Here is a 19022-nt window from a genome sequence, read left to right as displayed (position 1 = left end):
ATTTGAAAATGCACATCACTAATTTAAAAGTTAAAACATCGTAAAAAACAATGAGAGAACACAGGAAATGTTCTTACCTAAAATTTTGGTAATGGATCAATTCACTTTAATATCAAAACTAACAGCACTACAGCACTTATTATTAAAACTAGTGAATGAAAATTTGCTATTTATGTAAGACGGAGACAACACACGCGAATGCGACGTCTTCTTAACGTTAACCATTAACCAAAGTTAAAGAAGTTAATATTTTTGGTAGGTAGTATAGGTAGGTACCGGCTATCATTATCATTACTATTATTATTATTATTTATTAAAAATAAAATAACAGACTAGACATACTGTAGAGGCCACCCAGTGGAGGTAGTACGACATGATAAACGGCTTCTTTATAATAGAATTTCATACTCGACTGGGCGTCAGCGCGTACACCCACTCAGCAATATTCCAATATTAGCTTACTCGGCGACATTTCAGTTTGACTAGTGTATTATAGGTAGGTTACTAGGTTAGGAATATAATGTTATATATTTATACCTATTATAGTGTCCATGCGAGTTTTTTATGAGGTGTAAAATAATATATTATGATAATAATTAAAAATATAATTTATAAAATAAAATATAGTTGTTTAATTTGTACACAGGTTATTATAGGTATTACATGTATATAGTATAATAATGTAATAATAATACTCCCTTATAATTATTTATATGTTTATATATATTACAAGCTTATTGTAAGTAGGTATATTACATATAGTATACATTTTGGAGTACTTATTAAAAAATCTTTTCAGCTATAATATTATGATTATGCTTGCGTTATTAACGCGACGATATTTGTCAATAACATATAATAGTATAATATACACATAGGTTGATAGGTAGGTCCTATTTGGGCATCACAGGTACATATTATATTTAAACATTAAATTATGAATATTGATCGGTACACTCCAGTGCAACCACAGAGTCTAGCCTTGAGCGCTGGCAGTAACTTGGCGACGGACGTGAAGTCTTGTAGCAAATTGGCACACTCGCACATCAGCACGTACTGTTTGTCTCCGTTCGATTGCGACTTGTGTAACGTTATCCTCCTCAAACCGGCGGATTTCGGTAGATAGTTGTAGATCATGCGTGCGCCTGCAACGCATCGATCGGCCATTCAAATAACACACACGCGGCCAACACGATATTTTAAGGGGTTTGGAAGTGGTGATTTTTTATATAACAATGATGGATCTAGTGAAGTAACAGGAAGTGAGTGAGTGAGAATTATTCTAAAAAAAGATTAGAATTTGCTGTCAAGACGTCGAGTCTATACTATTGAGATCGACTTTCCCAGGTTTTAGATTTTTTATTTAAACTACCACTCCAAACATTTAAATATTCCATTTACTTCTTTAGGGCTATTTTTTTTTTTTTTTTGAGGTTGGGATTTAGGGGGATAAAATCAAAAATATGGGAAAGTTCATCTCGAGTAAATATGATTATAAACTCAAATCTATTTTTAGTATTCTTACAATCTTAGCCCTTCACTAGATCAATCGGTACGTTGGAATGAAAACATATCTATAAAGTTCTATGTCCAATCTCGTGTGTTAGATACAGACAGAAAATCATCGATTTTGATCCCCTTAAGTCAAGGCTGATATCCTCTTCAGGCTTAAGGCTTAAGAGGTTATCAGCGCAATAGTTGTTTTCTCTCTCTGCATTCCCATGCGCAACATAGATAAAGTTTTTTTACCTATAAAATCATATTTTATGAATTTTGAGTAATCTTAAAGAGTAAAATCAAAGGTAACCAAAATAAGTCTTTACCTTTGATAGTTTCGAAAAATGTTATAAATATGCCTTCAACACAAGAATTGCTTAAAAAATGTAGATATTTATTTTCACTAAAATATTTTGTACTTGAAATGTTTTATTTTTGACTTGAATTTAATAATAATCAAAAAAAAATAAAAAAAAATACTCATTATAAAAATCATAGAAGATAATATATTTGAAGATTTGTCATATAAGTTTAAATTTTATTATTATCTGATTTTTGTATTCGATTAAAAAAAAAAAAAAATTTTTGTTTTTTTTTGTAAATTTAAATCTTGCTTATAAATTGTTTTGAGATTATCTTTCAAATCTAATACCATCAGTAGGTATATTATACTCACAAAAATGTTATTGTCTATAATTTTTGTAATTATTGGTGATTTTCCTTTGTGACAACTTAAAAACATAAAAAATTGATTTCACGTAAATGCGTTATGCCTATATGTTAAGCGCTGTGGGCCAGAGAAAGTGAAAACAAATAGTGCGCCGACATCCTCTTAAAATTTTATTTTTTTATTTATTTTTGTTTTTTTATTAATAGTTATACAATATTATGATTTAATATTAGGTGTTGGTAATTTAGTATACCTGTCCAATAAAGCCAGTGTTTCTCGAACTTTTCACTGTCGTCGCCGTCGAATACTTTGTACACCGATATGATGTAAGCGGTGTGAGTACCTCTGGGCCTCTTCGACTGGCTCATCGGCGGGCACATAATGTTGGCCACTTCAGTGAACAAGTCGAACGTATGATCGGTGGTGTGCTTGATGACTCGCGGGTCGAATTTTTTCAAAGTTGTATTCCGAACGTTCACGGCCACTTCACGAGGATTGGACACCGATGACTTATTCAGCACGTAATATGTAATGAACGGGAACACGGCTGCGTTGAAAATAAACAATGTTCATCAATTGACAATAATTGTTTACATTATTATTATGACATATGATGTAATAATGATTAATAATATAATAAAATAAAACAAAATATAAAATTATAATAATATAATATTGTTAACATTATTGTTATATTTTTGTTTACATTATTATTATTGTTTATTTGATTTAACATTATTAACATATTATAATATTCCTAGTAGGCATGATAAATACATTCATGAAAATACGAATTTTGAATTTTGATCTGTATCCTAAAAAAATAAGCAAGAAACGTTCAACAAAAATATGGATACAATACTACCTACTTCATGTATGTATTATGCACTATGACTATATTATATCACTATTGGTATCTATATTGAGTTAATTTATTTTTCAATTAAATGTATTAAATCCCCAAGGCCCAAGTCATACTAATAAATAATAGATACCAAGATTCAAAATTAAAATTGTATCGTATTCACGAAGATTTAGGTATGTTGTATAGTATATTATTTAATAGTAAATATTTAATAATTATTACATTTTTAGCATTGGTTCTTTACATATATACTTCATAATACTTAATATTTTATTTATTTACTTAAACAGAAATTAAATTAATTATAATATTCATAAAGCTTATTTTAAGTAATATTTTAATTATTTTAATATCTCAACAATTATTATTTAAAATATATAGGATAAGATAAGAAAGTGTTTAAAAAATTAGTAAACGGAAAACTGTTACAGCCTTCAATAGTCAACGTTTCCTTAACTTTTGTGAAAAAAAGAATAAAATATTAGTGATTATTTATAACATTTTTTTACCGACAACAGATAGGACACCACGAGTGATCTGGCAAGTAAGTTTTGATATTTTCTTCTGATAAATCTATCTGCTTGCCATAAATATTTTATCGACATTTGAATCTTGGTTTATATATGGTAGATTTAAGTTTTTATCTGATATTTTTAAATAGCTTTACTTGATGTGAGGCGAGTATAAAAATAAAGTTACTTGGGTGTACGAGTTTTTATCAAATAAGTAAAAAAAAATCTCAAAATGTATGAAACAGTTATTATTACATGTTCATAAATTATATACATTTATTTTACCTATATATCTTTTATATATTTGTATTTTATGTTAATTCTGACTGATAGGTAGATAGGTGCTACTATTTTTTTGTTTTTGACATATTATTTAAATATAACCATAATAATGGTGATTTATTAAAACTTTATAAATATTGTAAATATTTTGGGAATTTTGATGAGTAGGTACCAGTATTAATTCCACGTTTTTTTTATTTATTTTGTTATAAATTCTATAGACCATACCATTCCACCAATCTAAAAAAATATATTCGCAAGTTTTTTTTTAACAAAATACGAATTTATATATTACTTGTTCAAACATAAAAAATATTGAGTTTCGTCTATTTTATGAACATTTTTCAAATAAAACAGGTAATAAATAAGGATTATATAAGAACATCTGTGCGTAATACGTTAAGCTAGACTATATGCATGTAATATTATACTGCAGAAGCGTACACCTTTCATAATATATATTAAATACTTAAGACATTTTTAGTTGACTGTTTAAGTGGATGTTACCGTCTTTTTCTAAATTTGCCAGCAACATGCCCTCCGAAGCTACTTTTGTTCCAGCTATTTCTGTAAGCAGCGCACAAGCAGCTGCTGTTTGTCTGGCCATTGGATCCGACAAAGGAGATTCTAAAACAGGATCGATTGGTTCCAACGTGGTCATCATATGAAACATGAGGCAAGTTTTCGGGTCGTCTACTTCGACCATATTTAGAGTGTTGTTTTTGTTTGGACTTGGCGTCGTAGGGAGCTAGAATAGCATACACGCCGTATAAGTGACAACATATTTAAATGGCCGTTGAATTACTTATAAGCAAAGTTGCACGTACGTTGACCCCGTCGGGTAGGAATCGGTCCAAATAAGCGATTGGTATGATAAAACAGTCTTTATCCATATTGGCAATACTTGCCGAATCGACTTTTCTGACATGGAGCGTACTATGACCATTTGCGCCAGTAGGATTATTCAGTGTAGAATACGAGCCATGGCGACCTCTGCAATTCTGAAAGTGGTATAATTTATAGACGGACATTTTCCTTTTTCTTTACTAACAAAATAATAATTACGAAAGTGAATTTCTATTTGGATAAAAAAAAAAAACGAGAAAATAGAGGGTACGAAAATTACCATCATAATCTAGACGAGTATCAGGAAAATACAGGACAGACATACACTTATTGAACCACCGTCTAAATATAGTGTATAAAAAGTAAGAACCGTAACGACTGTTTATTTTTTTTTTTTTGCAACGGACTGCCATTTGATTATGCAAATTATAACGTCGGAGTTATTTTATTAGAAAATCTAGAAGAATTTATAGGTATCGTATAAATCGTTATATAAGATTGGAGAAGCTTACCAGTAGCGTAAATTGATTATTTTTTCTTAATACATTATTTAGCAGCATAATAAAAATATAATTGGCAATCATTATTTGATTAATTTTTGAGTCATCTTAATAAAAAAATCACCGAAATTCTCGTTGTCAAGTAATTTATTATACTTTGATGTCTTAAGAATTGGAAAAGTATCTCGTCAAGTCCAATGTCTCTATTATGTTGGCTCATCATATTATGCAGGTAATAATTGACGAACGACCACCTAATGTGTGTAGACATTTTAATCGTTAATTGTTTCCGCGTTCGCCATCACTACCACATCGACCGACACAGACAAACATAATATTTTTTATTTTTGTATAAATCGTGTCATTGTGAATTATTATCAAATAATAATATATTACGTAGATTAAAGCGCGTTATCGGACGCCATCGCGCCGGCTACCCGAATGTCTTATTAGCTCAAGATGTCCAATTCACTACATCAAGGCGAAAAAAAAAACGTGTACGTGCGTAATTCGCTTTTCTTGAATATAATATTATACATGCATTGTGTGGTGAATGCTAATCGCCTCATTTTTTATAATATTATTGTTGCTGGGCGCCAATCACCGCTAATAATATTGTTACGCGAACGGGCGCGTGTATTTTTATATTATTATATTTTATGTTGTAATAATATTGTTATAGCATAGGTCTGTCTGCGCTCCACAAGCTGTGAGTTATTTTGTTACCAATATTGTCGAGCCAGAAGGGCCGCGTTATATTATTGTTCTGTTGGGCCAGGCGGAGCGCCAAAGTTATTGTAATAGTTTTCTATCTTTGATCGAGTATATAGGCCATATTTTATACTTAAGACTTGAGAATATTACAGCTCAGATAGCTGACTTGTGTGTTCATAATATTATATTGTTGGGCCAGTTGGTTTGTATCGTCAAAACTTAACCGTCGTATATTTTATACATTTGTGTTGCCGTGACTTATGATCAATTTAAACAATACGGCCCTCATGCAGGCTCTACAATATAATAGTAAAAAATAAAAAGCAGATATCTGAGCTGTAATTCTTAACTCTTCAGTAATAAATATTGACTACTCTGGCTCGAAGATAGAAAAATAATATATATAAAAACTTTGGCCCTCCTGGCCCATTATAATATGTATATAACGCGGCCCTACACTGTAGGCTCGACGATATAATTCAAAAATAATAATAAAATAACTCAAAGCTTGTGGATGAGCGTAGACTGACCAGCTGGTCCTCTGCCTATGCTATAATGATTGTTAAAACAACACGAAATATAATAATTTAAAAATACACGCCCGCGCGACCGTTGGCACAATAATATTAGCGACGATTTGCGCCTAGCAATAATGATATCATAAAAAAGTGGTGATTTGCGCCCACGACACAATTATAATATAATATTAAATACATTTAAGAAGAGCGATTTTTGCACGTGCACATTTCGTTTTCGCTTTTAATCGATGTAGTGAACTGGACATCTTTTGCGGCCGTGCTAATAAAATATTCGCGCAGACGGCTCGGCGATGTGTGACAACGTGCTCCATAATATTTTATTATATAATAATGGTTCACAGTGACACAATTTATACAAAAATAACGAATATAATGTGTGTGACTGTAATAATTTGTAAAACGTACTCGTACAACAACGTACAATGTACCACTATCATGGCTGTCATGTTCATATTATATTAAATAAGGACCATTGACCATAAAACGTCCGTTAACCGTTATGGTTTCCCGCATTTAACGCGTAAATAAATATTATCATAAAATACACTTGGTTGTCGCTGCAGTTACTACAAGAGTGCACCGCAGACCCGGTTTTCTAGAGGTATAACATATACCTAACAGGAATTTATTGAGAAAATTTTAGAATTTAAAATATCATCAAGTATAATATACTTTACTATTTAAATACTAAATCAAAGTACCTAACTTACTTGTAGTTTCGTGCTAGTATACCAATATGAAATATTAATAATGGTTTATGTAGTTATGCGATAAAATTGGTAACCTGTAGTTTTCAGCGAAAGAACCATACCCAGGTCGTCATAAATAATAAACTAAAATATATGTATATACACTATACACTGTACACTGCAATACAGAGAACAATATATTATTTCGCTGTTTTTTTAAACTTTTTTGGTATTATTAATACCAAAGAGCTTTTTAAGTTTCAAACATATAGAAACTAATGTAATTTATCAATAGCATTTTTTAAAAATTATTATTAATAACGATATCAACAAAATAAAAACAGCAAAATATAAATGTGTGTGTCGTGTACAATGTACACTGTACATATTACAACTATATTAATTGCAGCTTGTGTGGGGCTTTTTATTGGTCGAAATCACGATTTTTATAAATAATTTACGATGGATGGCGTCGTCTTAAATAGGTATTATACGAAAAAACGCCGAACCTTGTCAATTGGATTGTTGCTGACCGAGCTGCAGGTCGCGCTCGCACTGGTCCCCGTGGCGTTTGTAAACTGTGGCGTGTTGGTGACGATCGTCTCGGCCTTCCCCGTAGACTGTTTCCTCCGAATCCATCGTATGAGCGGGACGGCCGAAGTGGGTTTCGGTTGTGCCAGCAAAGGTGGCCCGACGAAGTCCTCAAATTCCTGTGGGAAGTTTGCATGACCCAGGAGTATGTGGGTCCTAAACGGACAAGTATGATCCGAGTCGATCATCATCGAACACCTGTATTGTCACAACATCAGCTTGGACGCGGACGAACAGTTGAGAAACACATCAAGTCCGGTCAGGGACGTCCCTAGACCCATTTTTAGGGGTGATGGATGGGGCGAAAACTAAAGGTCTAAGCACAGTATTTATTTTGCATATACAGTAGTCACTCGATAATTCGAAAAATTCCATAAATCGAACTTAACGCCTATATAGTCCACTGAGAAAACCTCTATAATTAGAAGAACACACATGTATTCCGGACATCTCGATAACTCTATAATTCGAATTTCCTTAAACATAATGTACTAATGGATATTGAAATGTAGAAAGATTATGTACAATCTATTTGACGTACCTACTTGTAATGAAACTATAATAACGACGGCGATTAAAATATATTGTCGTACCTACTATTCGTACTTTACCTACCTAATCTAGACTTAAATTGTACAGTTTTACCAAAATAAACCTCTGAAATGGGTAAACAGTTATTGGAATTGGATAAAATTTATTCAGTCGGAATATGGGTTCCGTAAAGTATAAGTGTTTGTCGATCGCCGACAAAAAAAATTGATCGTGGCAGTTGAATCAGTTGAAAAGCAACATACAATTTTTCGATTCTCTTTAATCCGAATTAATTTATTTTCCCTCGATTATTCGAACACTCGGTAAATCGAAAACTCGATAAACCGAATTTTTAGCTCGGGCTCCAGAATTCAAATTATCAAATGACTAATGTATAAAGTATTTTTAGTTCTATATAGTATATATATATTTTTTTTTATAATTATATGTTTTAAGAGAATATTGTGGTCGTATCCGAATGTGTCGTATCTGTCTTATTATTACATAACATAACAAATGTTACGTAGTTCTGAATAATTCATTTTTTTCTTTTGTATTTAATATTAGAGTGAATTGACCTAAAATTTGACGTTAATACTATTATTTATAGTGTCTTATGTAGACCTGTTCGTCCTCCATGCAGTGATTTAAACAGGAAAAAAAAAGTGTCTTTTATGTAGACTTATTTTTTTTTAAATTTAAGTTTTAAAATTAGCGAAGAGCATTCGTTCAATTCAACATTCATTGAATATTTTTAAATGCTCATAACTTGTTTTAAAATTAAAATATCGAAAAATCCTTCTTGGATACTAAAAAATATTCTCGCCTACATTATTATTTACTATGAGATAGAAATTTTGTATAATTAGATTAATTAAGGTTAAAATTGATTTATATTCATTTAATTTTAAATGTTATCCAACGAAGAGCGGGGTATGTATTTGATGGTTGATACGAACGTGAGCTGATATTTGCATTACAAATACACAAAAATGTAAAAATACCGTAATAAATTTAAATGTAAGATCATTGAACTTTTAAAAGATTTTGTCCAGAAGAAAATGAGAAACACGACTTTTACGTTTATTATAAATTGTGCATTTGCATAAAGAATATTAAAACAGAAATATCTAAAGTTATTTAATTTTTAACTAATGTTACAGGCGCATAGTCGACGTCATGACTTAATTTTTGGTGGAAAATTTGCGGCGTACTTAAAATTATTGTTTTTTAATTAAAGCAAACAATTTTTCTTATTATTTATTGTTAAAAAAATATTAATTTAATAGTCGGTATATGTTATTAAATTTCTAATAATTAGGTGCTTATAGCATTCTATATTGATTAACTTTTACGAGAATAATAAATCGTAATTATGCTGTACTTAAGTATAGTTGTAAAATTGATATAAATTATTAATTATTTATATAACTACAAAATCATATACTTTTAATTCATTAAGTTAAATATTTAATAATAAAAATCATACAAATTAACCGGATGTAACTTGTTATTTCGTATAAAATAAAATTTGCGTCTAATAAATCGACTCTAAAGACTAGAAGTAGGTACCTACTGAAAGTGTTTGATAACTAAAAATAAAGAAGTAATTGGTATTTTTATAATTATAATTATTATTGCGTCCTCACAGGAAGGTCAAATATTGAGAAATCATCGTTATAATTATTATTGCGTTTGATAATAGATTTTTACTTATTATTCATTTTACTTCACACCTAATTTGTCTCTAATCCTCTCGAAGGGTCATAAAAACCGGTTTCAACACCCTAATGGACAGATGTGTTAATAATAATATACAATATATTATAATGCGAGGGGTGAATCGGTACGTGGGGCGGTGGCAACTAAATAATAATCCTTATCGATTACGGTCAACAGCTGCTAACCTGGATTCCCTGGTCCTCCGCACGGTTCCCAGTGCATTGGTGTTGCCGCTGGGCGTCCTCCTACCCAGGCCACTGGAATAGCTTCTCTCCTTGGAGGAGCCTTCCGCCTGGAAGTTCTTCCGGAAAAGTATGTTCATGTCGCGAGGTCGGATACCTATAGCGCAGCGGCAAACGAATTTATCTACTACCCTATTATGCCTACCTACCTATCTACCTATCTATAGTCTATACGATAATAATATAGTAATGAAAATATCTCGCGACGAAATAAACTGCGGCGTGTAACAATGTCACGAATCCGTTTCGTGTGATGCGCGAGCAGCATCACGTTTTTGTGTATTCATATTTTTTTAAAATTATTATTGTGTTCACTATACGCACGTCAGCGGACAACTGCGTGCGTTTGTAACTCTCACTATATGATGATGTGTGTGGCTTAGTCTGGTGTAGTATCCGTCGTGGGATAGATTCTATTTATAAACGTTGGCGCCCTTTGTGGGAAGAACCCTTGCCAATTTACCCGTATTATAACGAACACACCGCGGTAACGAAATTGACGATTTTCGTTCGATTCCGCGGTATAACACGAATATCGTAATAATATTGCATTAATGTTTTCGCTGACGTACACCACACACGGCACTATTACGTTGGAGAATATATAATATTTTAAAAATAACTCGTAACGTAAACGATAGGTGTCCATCTTCGTGCATTCTTTTTTTTCTTTTTTTTAGCACGGAATAACTTCTATTTAATAATATTTCACAAACGTCGTTTCAAACATTTGTCGATTTGTACTTTGCGGGCAGAGACCAATACACTCAAATATATAATTGCGTTTACTATAATAGTATATAATGCTTTTTATTGCATTCATCTAGGTACGTATAAATACATATAATTTTATGCGTATAAAACTATTATAGTTTTCATCTTAAGTACATCAAATATTTTATACACGGTAATATAATTTACGAAAAAAATAAACAAACAAATAAATAAAACATCAACAAAAACAATATAACAGCTGAATACATAATACAGTTAGAACAAAAATTACAATCGGCATTATTATTATGTAATAATAATGCGTGAAATAAAGTCTTAAATAATACTTGGATGAAAACCATCATAAAGCATGTTTAAAGTATTGACAAGAGATTGGATTTGTATTAAAAAAAATATTTCAGTCATTGCAGGTATGTAATGGTAAAGGAGCGTCGCGTCTATTGGTAATTTTATAGTTCACATCAGCTACAATCAATATCTATATACGATAAGTCAATATTGTGCGGTCTCCCCGGCTGTTTTCCGCGGTGTATAAAATGGTCAACAGCTATAAAATTATGCCATTAGCATAGTGGGCTCGTAATGTCGTTCAACTAAAAGTAGGTACTTAGCTTAAGGACTAGACGGTTTGGTGGTAGAAATATTAATATTGAAACTTGAAAAGAACAAAACAAAAAAAAACAAAACCCGCGGATTTTCACCATTGGTTGCAAAATGTTTATGTAATATGTATACATAATATTATAATTATGTACAAACGCATTTTTTAGCATTCGACGTACCAAAGACGTATGTTAAGCTGAACACTGTTCAAAAATAAAACATAAAATTCGGTGTTTACATTCCACCCTATACGCCATATGATTTATATAATGGGAGTTACTGGTGTGTAAAAAAAAAAAAAATAAAAAATAATCACGTCGTTCAATTTTGAACACGGCACAATAAGGTACAATAATATGCTGATTTATAACGTTTCTTGCAATGCATTTCTTCCCATTGTGTCATGTTTACCGTGCCCGTGCGATTATTCCGAACGATTGAATTCGTTGAAAACGCGAAAAAGTATGTGTAGATAAACAAGAAGAAAAAATATATTATGAATATTCGATTTTCGGGGAGACTTCTAGATGTACACATTTTAGATTCTGCGATATTAGTAAACCTCCTATATACATAATATATATTATATACTGTAGATATGTATATATTTGCATATTATGTGTACTACTTATCGCCTACAGGTACAATATAAAATATATTTGGACTATAAAATATAACGGCGGTACGCGAGTAGAGTGTCATCTATATAGGAATCGATTCTTTCCCTGTCAAATGTACTATTGTGATATCATGCACGGCTAGAGCGTGGTCGTCAAATGAAAACGATTTCGGGTCATACCACATTAAAATAAATCACCTAAGTCATTATGTTTATTACATATAATAATGTGAATACCAATAAGACTTCCGGGACTTCAGAAAAGAAAAAAAAAACTTTGGACGACACCTATAACACCAGAGGCGGTAGCCGCGGGTTCGGCGCTCGCGGGGGAAATACTTTATGAAGTATGATATAATGTAATTAAATAATATTGTCGTCGGCCTCCTGCGGGATTTCTAAAACGCATAATTTATTATACGTACACACAGTGATGACTACACTCCGTACGTATATTATTAGATACAGAAAAACTTCGGTAAGACGGAAACAAACGGAGGACAATAATATTCCACGATTGGTCCCGATTCGGATGCATAACGGATATGAACCCCCCTCTCCCCCCTAACATGTCGGAAACCGCGTCGGTGATGTGACCGAAAAATATTTTATCCGGTCCCGAGCGATTCCGTCTTAGCGAGGTTTTACTGTTGTCGCGTAGCGCGCACACGATATCGCATCGATTGCGGTTGTCGGGGACCGCGTGGCCGGATCACGGCGATTCCAAATCGGATATCCGGCGAATCGATCTGTACAGATTCAGCGGCGGCATGTTAGGATGTTCGATGCGCGTGGGCGACGACACGTGCGGTCTGATCGTCTGGTACTCGGGCATGGCGCGGCGGATGGTGTTGATCTGCTGGTATTCGTGTTGCTGCTCGTACGGATAGTAGGCGCCGTTCTCGAAGTTCGGGTTGGCGATGGTCTGCGGGTGGTGGTGCACCGGTCGCCGAGTCGTGGCCGTCGTGTCGATGTTGCCCGTGGGCGACAGCGTGGCCCAAAACGTCTTCGGCGATATGTCGATCGTGTCGTACAGCGGCGGGCTCTTCTTTGGCTCCGGACTGAAGTCCGATTTGCTCCAACGTTTTTTACTGCAAACAAAACGCGTGTCGGTTATTGCATGTAGTGTCGCGAAACACACACAAAAAACAAAATCGGTTCAAAATTAGCTTATATTGTCCTAAGTCAAGTTAAACTCAAGATCGAATGGCGTGTTAATAATTTGTGCATTAATGCGTTGATAATTAAAAAAAAAAAAAAAATACAAGTACTTAGCTTAAGCATTCGAGTATTTTGAGATCGCATCGAAACGCGTGTTATATAATATAGTGCTCATTAGAGATGCTATTAATAATTATCATTGTATTCAAATGAGGATTTATAAGTAGGTATATACTATATAATATTCATTACTCATTATCGTTCATTTGAGGTCATTCGGGTGTGTTATGTAGGTAATGCGACATCTATTATAGATGTTTAGAAATTCGTTTTCTTTAGAAAGGAATCGATATAGATGTATATTATATCAATTATTTGAAATTATAATAAATAATGCACTAACACGCATCATATTATGTTAACAACAATAACCAAGTAATAACAAATATTATACTGTGACATTGTATAAAAAAATGTGTTTTGTTGATTTTTGCGTAGTAGGTATATAATATTCGTTTACGTGTAGTGTATACGTCATGGATATTATGTTGAAATAAATCTATTTCAATCTCGTCAACACGTATTTAGGCATAATATGTCAAACACAGGGCGTATTTGTACTCACTCTCTCAGCCGGACGACTACCACTAGTATCACTGTCCCGATCAACATCACTCCGAGTAGGCATGTGGACAGCAACATCCACCAGGAGTAAGTCTCGATGATAGGCCCTGGAAAGAGTTTTCATTATATATTATACAGTGTTTATACCAATGACGGACGTTTCGTAATTAATATTTAAAAACTTTTGTACTTTTTGTATGCACATATATATTATAATGTATATTAAATGTGTTATTAGAAATACAAACGATTATACGTTTCAAAATAATTACTAAAACCAAACAGGAATAGACAATACAATCGAGTCGCGACGACTCGAACCTCGATAAGTCGAAAAGCTGGACAACTCGAATTTTTTTTTTTTATTCCCCTATATTAATTATTTAGATTTCTCGAAGCGAATTTTTAACTCCCTTCAACTTCGAGTTATCACTATTCGACTGCATAGTATAATGTATATAGGAATCAAATTCTGGATAAAATTGTTCAGGGCGATGAGTGTCTTTTACGCTGCAGCGCACAGGTCGTACGTCATCATTTATTATTATTACCTTGTTGCGGCAACTCGACAAAACCCACCCCTTGGTCAGTATCGCACATGGCTTTGCACGGTTTGCCAGGTTCCAGTTCGTTGGTTTCCATCAACATATCTTTGTTCGGCGAGTTTGATTCATTGCTTCCCGACTGATCGTTCAAGACGGCGGCCAAAAACGATGGCATCGGAGGCGGCGGCATGTCCAGTATGGACGGCGGCGGACCCAGATCTCCGCATTCACGGCCGGTCGCGTCCATACAAGCGGCCACCGTGGCTATACACAGGCCTGACCCGATTAAGTAAATCCTCATGACGGCGGCGACGGCAGCAGCTACGTGTTCTATTAATACAACACGAACGAAGTAAGTAAGTAATTAATTAATTTCATAAAAGAATACATCAAACAATATTATTACCGGTAAGACATTCAAAATAGTTTAATTAAATATCAACGTTATTTTGTTGCAGTTGAATTCGAGTAAAAAATTGTACATTTTTTTTATACTGTAATTCATTTGTTGTACGATAAAGGAATAATAATGAACATCAATACAATATCTTGTCATAACAATTATTTTTGTTGCTTTATTTTAAGTTTTAACCATAAATTCGTTCAACTATTATTATTTATTTTAAATCAAAACCATATTCATACTTTATACTTCATACTTTAATATTTTTATATTTTATAAAGTCTATTACTACTATACTATTATACTATTCTCCCTTAGGCTGTAGGTTTATTTTACAATTTTGGAAATGCGTGGAATAATTTTCAACAAGTCGAAAACGTCGAAACAAGAACGTCGAAAAAATATTTTAGTTTTGTTTAAAGTCATATACTATTATAGTATACGGAGATGGTAAATTCCATTATATCAAACGATTGCTTTAGGCATTTTTGAAGTAGTATCTAACTGATGTGAAACTCTATTTATCAACTTGCCGTGACAGTCTACATCATTTTGAAATTGTGTTTACCCTCGGAGCACATTTCTTAAAACGGAAATTATACATATATGTCTAATAATATTGTGTATTCTATCTACTATCTGCCCTGTGAAATGACTATTGAAAAATGAGGTTGCGAGGGTGAAACAATCGATCGGCTTACAGTGGGGGGATGATGATTGACAGTTTTTGATTACCATTGTACATTGGTGACGTCATTTTTAAAAGTACTCACGAAAAAAAGTAATAAACATTTAATGCTATAATGTATTGTAGTAGTCGACATGTACAATGTGTAGGTACAATTTGGTTTTGTTTATAATTAGAATAAAACAATTTTTATAGTTTTCTATTTCTACATAGGTGTTTATATGTAAGTAATTACATGTGTACATTTCATAATTCAAAAAATTCAAATGAACAAAAATCATTGAATAGATTTTATTTTACAAAAAATAATTTTTTTGATGCTTAATCTTGCGTCAATATATTAATTGTAATATACAATATTATTATATAATATATATATATATATATATTATAGTAACCACATTTATAATAATGTAAATTTGTATAATACATTTATATTATTTAATTTGACTAAAATACCAAATGTTGATATTAAAATTGTGAAATAAATACCATTAGAATACTGCACATTTGCAATTATGAAATGTCAAAATGCTTATTATAATATTAAAATCTAAGGTTAATTATCTAACAGCATAAAAATACAATTATTAAAATTATTAATTACTGGCAGTTGGTTTCAGGAAGTCTAAAGAGAGTTGAGGTATATGACCATATTGTACAAGTATACAACATCGTTAGTATCGAAATTAAAATTAAGAAAAATAAAATAAAATTGAATATATTAATAATTTGAATATTATAAGATAAAAATTGACTTATATATGAATATCTATACACATCGTAATTACATTTGTTTGAGAATTTGCATTATTAACCACTGATATAGGTATGTACCTATTATAATAATTAATATTAATAATAGCAACTAGTAATTTATAGTATTAATGATAAATGATAATAAATAATAATTATATTAAAAACAATGGTAGATTTAGAAATGAATAAAGAGGTGAATATCAATATATCATGTAAATTAAGTTATATAAATGAGTATATTATGTTTATAATATATCTTAAACAATTTATTTATCATTCATGACAATAACTTTTAAAACTAAATGTATAAATTATTACAAAACAATATTGTTACAACCATTTTTGGTCAGCTATATTATAAAACTAATTTTGTTACTTATTAAATATAAACTATAAAGTATATCATACCTCGTAATTTATGTTTTATAAGTTATTACAGGGAATATAATTTTATATATTTACGTATTAAATAGTTTTAAAATTTATGATTTATATATTTTTGTTTTTTAACATAATATATTTATGAAATTAAATCTATTTATTCCTGTAAAATATATTTAGGCAGGGTTATTTTTAATTTATATTAATAATAGAACAAATATTTAGTAATAACTCATAACTAATAAGTAATGATAAAAAATATTCTAGAATATTATTTTAATTATAATAAACATAATTAAAAATAATTATTATAGATGATGAACCATTGATTAGGTACTTGAATTATATTATAAAGGTCTTATATATTAATAAATTATTTTGAAAAATAAATTAAAACTAATAATTATGATAAGAAATCACAAAAATAATAGGTAGATATAACTTTGCAGATAAAATATAGCCACCTAACACACTAACATTAAACAGCTTTGTTTCACTACCTACTTGAATACATTTTTGAAATGTTCAAATCCATTAAACGGAACAAATGGTTTGTTAGTTTTTTAGTTTAGTGTATAGTAGTGTTTAGTAGGTACTAAATGCTTTGTGTTTTTTATAAGAGTATTGAAAATTTTACATTTACACTTAGAGAAATAAATAGTTAATAGATCAATACTTATTACTTTATAACAGGATTATTAATAAACTGTTCTGAATGTTTTGAAATTTCTGATAGTAAAAAGTTTGTACTAAATATAATATTATAAGCTATGCCTATTGAAAATATAACTAAAATTATAAATAACTGTTAACAGCATGGTTTTGTCGACAGTGTTACGTTTTGTCTCCATTGTTGTTTGTTGTTATGTATCTAAAACTGATAACGATTCGTGCAATAACGTAATATTGTGCTATCTATTTATTCGTTTTAAAGCGATGAATATATGTGTGGCTTAAAAATAATGTTAAGGCCTATTAAATGTATGCATTTGTATTAAAATATAATAGCAATAATAATAATAACTTACGTGTAATGTGACGTCTTTGTGGCTCGGCGACGGTCTGAGTAGATGGAAAGGCAGCCACAGGGCAGATGCGCAAAATCGGCTTTCCCGACCCTTTTATCGATCTCCCCGCTCCGCCGTCGCCCCATATCCGGTCACCCTGGTTACCGGGTAAAAATACAAGGGAACTCGTTTCAGGGTGGTAGGGAGAGGGCGTCTTTTCTAATGACTCTGTTGGGGTTTAAAAAAGACTTTGGTAACTTTCTGTTCTGTCACTGTGACTACTGGTTTGCAGTAGTCATTTATTCACCTATACACAAACCTTCTTCTGAATGTCGGAGAGTAGAAGAGACAAACAGAAACAGTATATTAACAACACTCTAGATTGAGACTTTAACTCGAGGTCATTTATTATTTGGCGTTGTCTGTCATCGACAATAAAACCTAAATGATTCCACGCACCTATTACCTATATACATAAAACTAGCAAAGTCAAGAAAACTCATAAACCAATGTAACTGAGGATAATATATATTATGGAATTTAAGCACTGTTGTAGTTAATATAAGACGAATTGTTATATGTGTGTGTAAAAACAGTAAAATACTTAGAAATTGCACAGTTAACGAATTGGTACGCTCCATGGCCCACGCATTTTACACAAAGTTATTTTGTGATGTTATACCATATGAAAGAATAAGAACACACTTAGTTCTTAGCTATAGACTTAATAACGTGGATAATAATTAAGATTTTTTTTTTTTTAACTTTTCATTTCACTAAGTAATGTAATATAATATGAACTTGAATTTTTATTTGAAAGTGAGTAATAAAAATTAAAAAGTATGCCAATAATTCAGAGTTTAAAATGAAACAAAATACACAATTTAAGACGTACTGAATCGGAGATAATGATTCAATATGATTTGTATGACACTAGGACGTACAATTTTGTCTTAATGTTTATTACAATTTAAATTAATTATTACAGAAAACTAATTCATAATCACTAAATAATTAATCACTCAATTAAAAAATTTGTATCACTTTCTTAATATTTCTTTTTAATTGCACGATTAATATTGACGAATCTTAACTGAAACAATTATAATCTTTAATCTTTATTATGTTATCTCGATTAACTAATCAATATACCTAGTATTGAATAGTATAACTATTAAACTATATATAACACAATGATTAAAAAAGTTATTATAATATTTAACAAAAGAACTTTATCAATAGCTTATCAGACATTATCTTTTATTGTGTTCGTTAAGGGTGGTAAATACTTAAATAT

At 31.3% G+C, this 19022-nt stretch overlaps 2 protein-coding genes across 4 annotated transcripts; both read right to left on the bottom strand.

Moving 5' to 3' along the window:
* Positions 1–608: 608 nt before the first annotated feature.
* Positions 609–10548, bottom strand: LOC107164207 (uncharacterized). 3 transcript variants are annotated; one of them, XM_015511940.2, is made up of 6 exons: positions 10144–10548; positions 7624–7903; positions 4654–4827; positions 4334–4574; positions 2421–2714; positions 609–1145 (listed from the first exon to the last, which is right to left on the bottom strand). In XM_015511940.2, the coding sequence occupies exons 1-6, from the start codon at positions 10278–10280 to the stop codon at positions 931–933; spliced, it is 1341 nt and encodes a 446-aa protein (XP_015367426.1). In that variant the 5' UTR covers positions 10281–10548; the 3' UTR covers positions 609–930. The 3 variants fall into 3 exon arrangements, with proteins under 3 accessions (XP_015367426.1, XP_015367427.1, XP_089084554.1); XM_015511941.2 differs by having other exon boundaries at positions 7624–7861; XM_089228428.1 differs by having other exon boundaries at positions 7624–7976; positions 10144–10281.
* Positions 10549–10979: 431 nt separating this feature from the next.
* On the bottom strand, positions 10980–17825 carry LOC107164205 (uncharacterized). Its single transcript, XM_089228427.1, has 4 exons — positions 17747–17825; positions 14494–14817; positions 13944–14049; positions 10980–13248 (listed from the first exon to the last, which is right to left on the bottom strand). Exons 2-4 carry the CDS (start codon positions 14786–14788, stop codon positions 12870–12872), a joined length of 780 nt encoding a protein of 259 aa, XP_089084553.1. The 5' UTR covers positions 14789–14817; positions 17747–17825; the 3' UTR covers positions 10980–12869.
* Between the last annotated feature and the right edge of the window lie 1197 nt (positions 17826–19022).

Source organism: Diuraphis noxia, unplaced genomic scaffold (assembly GCF_037042655.1).
Source record: "Diuraphis noxia isolate RWA-SAM2 unplaced genomic scaffold, SU_Dnox_SAM2 contig0005, whole genome shotgun sequence".
Classification (NCBI taxonomy): domain Eukaryota; kingdom Metazoa; phylum Arthropoda; class Insecta; order Hemiptera; family Aphididae; genus Diuraphis; species Diuraphis noxia.
The sequence above is the reverse complement of the archived record's forward strand: the minus strand, read 5'-3'. Positions and strand labels throughout refer to the sequence as shown.

Bases quoted from the DNA above. Each gene is read 5' to 3' on its own strand.
- LOC107164207 (XM_015511940.2), bottom strand. From the start codon at position 10,280: ATGAACATACTTTTCCGGAAGAACTTCCAGGCGGAAGGCTCCTCCAAG. The intron at 4,828-7,623 runs GTTCGGCGTTTT...TACCACTTTCAG, and splicing joins GCAACAATCCAATTGACAAG to AATTGCAGAGGTCGCCATGG. The intron at 4,575-4,653 runs GTACGTGCAACT...ATGCTATTCTAG, and splicing joins TCCTACCCGACGGGGTCAAC to CTCCCTACGACGCCAAGTCC.
- LOC107164205 (XM_089228427.1), bottom strand. From the start codon at position 14,788: ATGAGGATTTACTTAATCGGGTCAGGCCTGTGTATAGCCACGGTGGCC. The intron at 14,050-14,493 runs GTAATAATAATA...AACTCTTTCCAG, and splicing joins TGTCGAGTTGCCGCAACAAG to GGCCTATCATCGAGACTTAC. The intron at 13,249-13,943 runs GTGAGTACAAAT...TTTTGTTTGCAG, and splicing joins GTAGTCGTCCGGCTGAGAGA to TAAAAAACGTTGGAGCAAAT.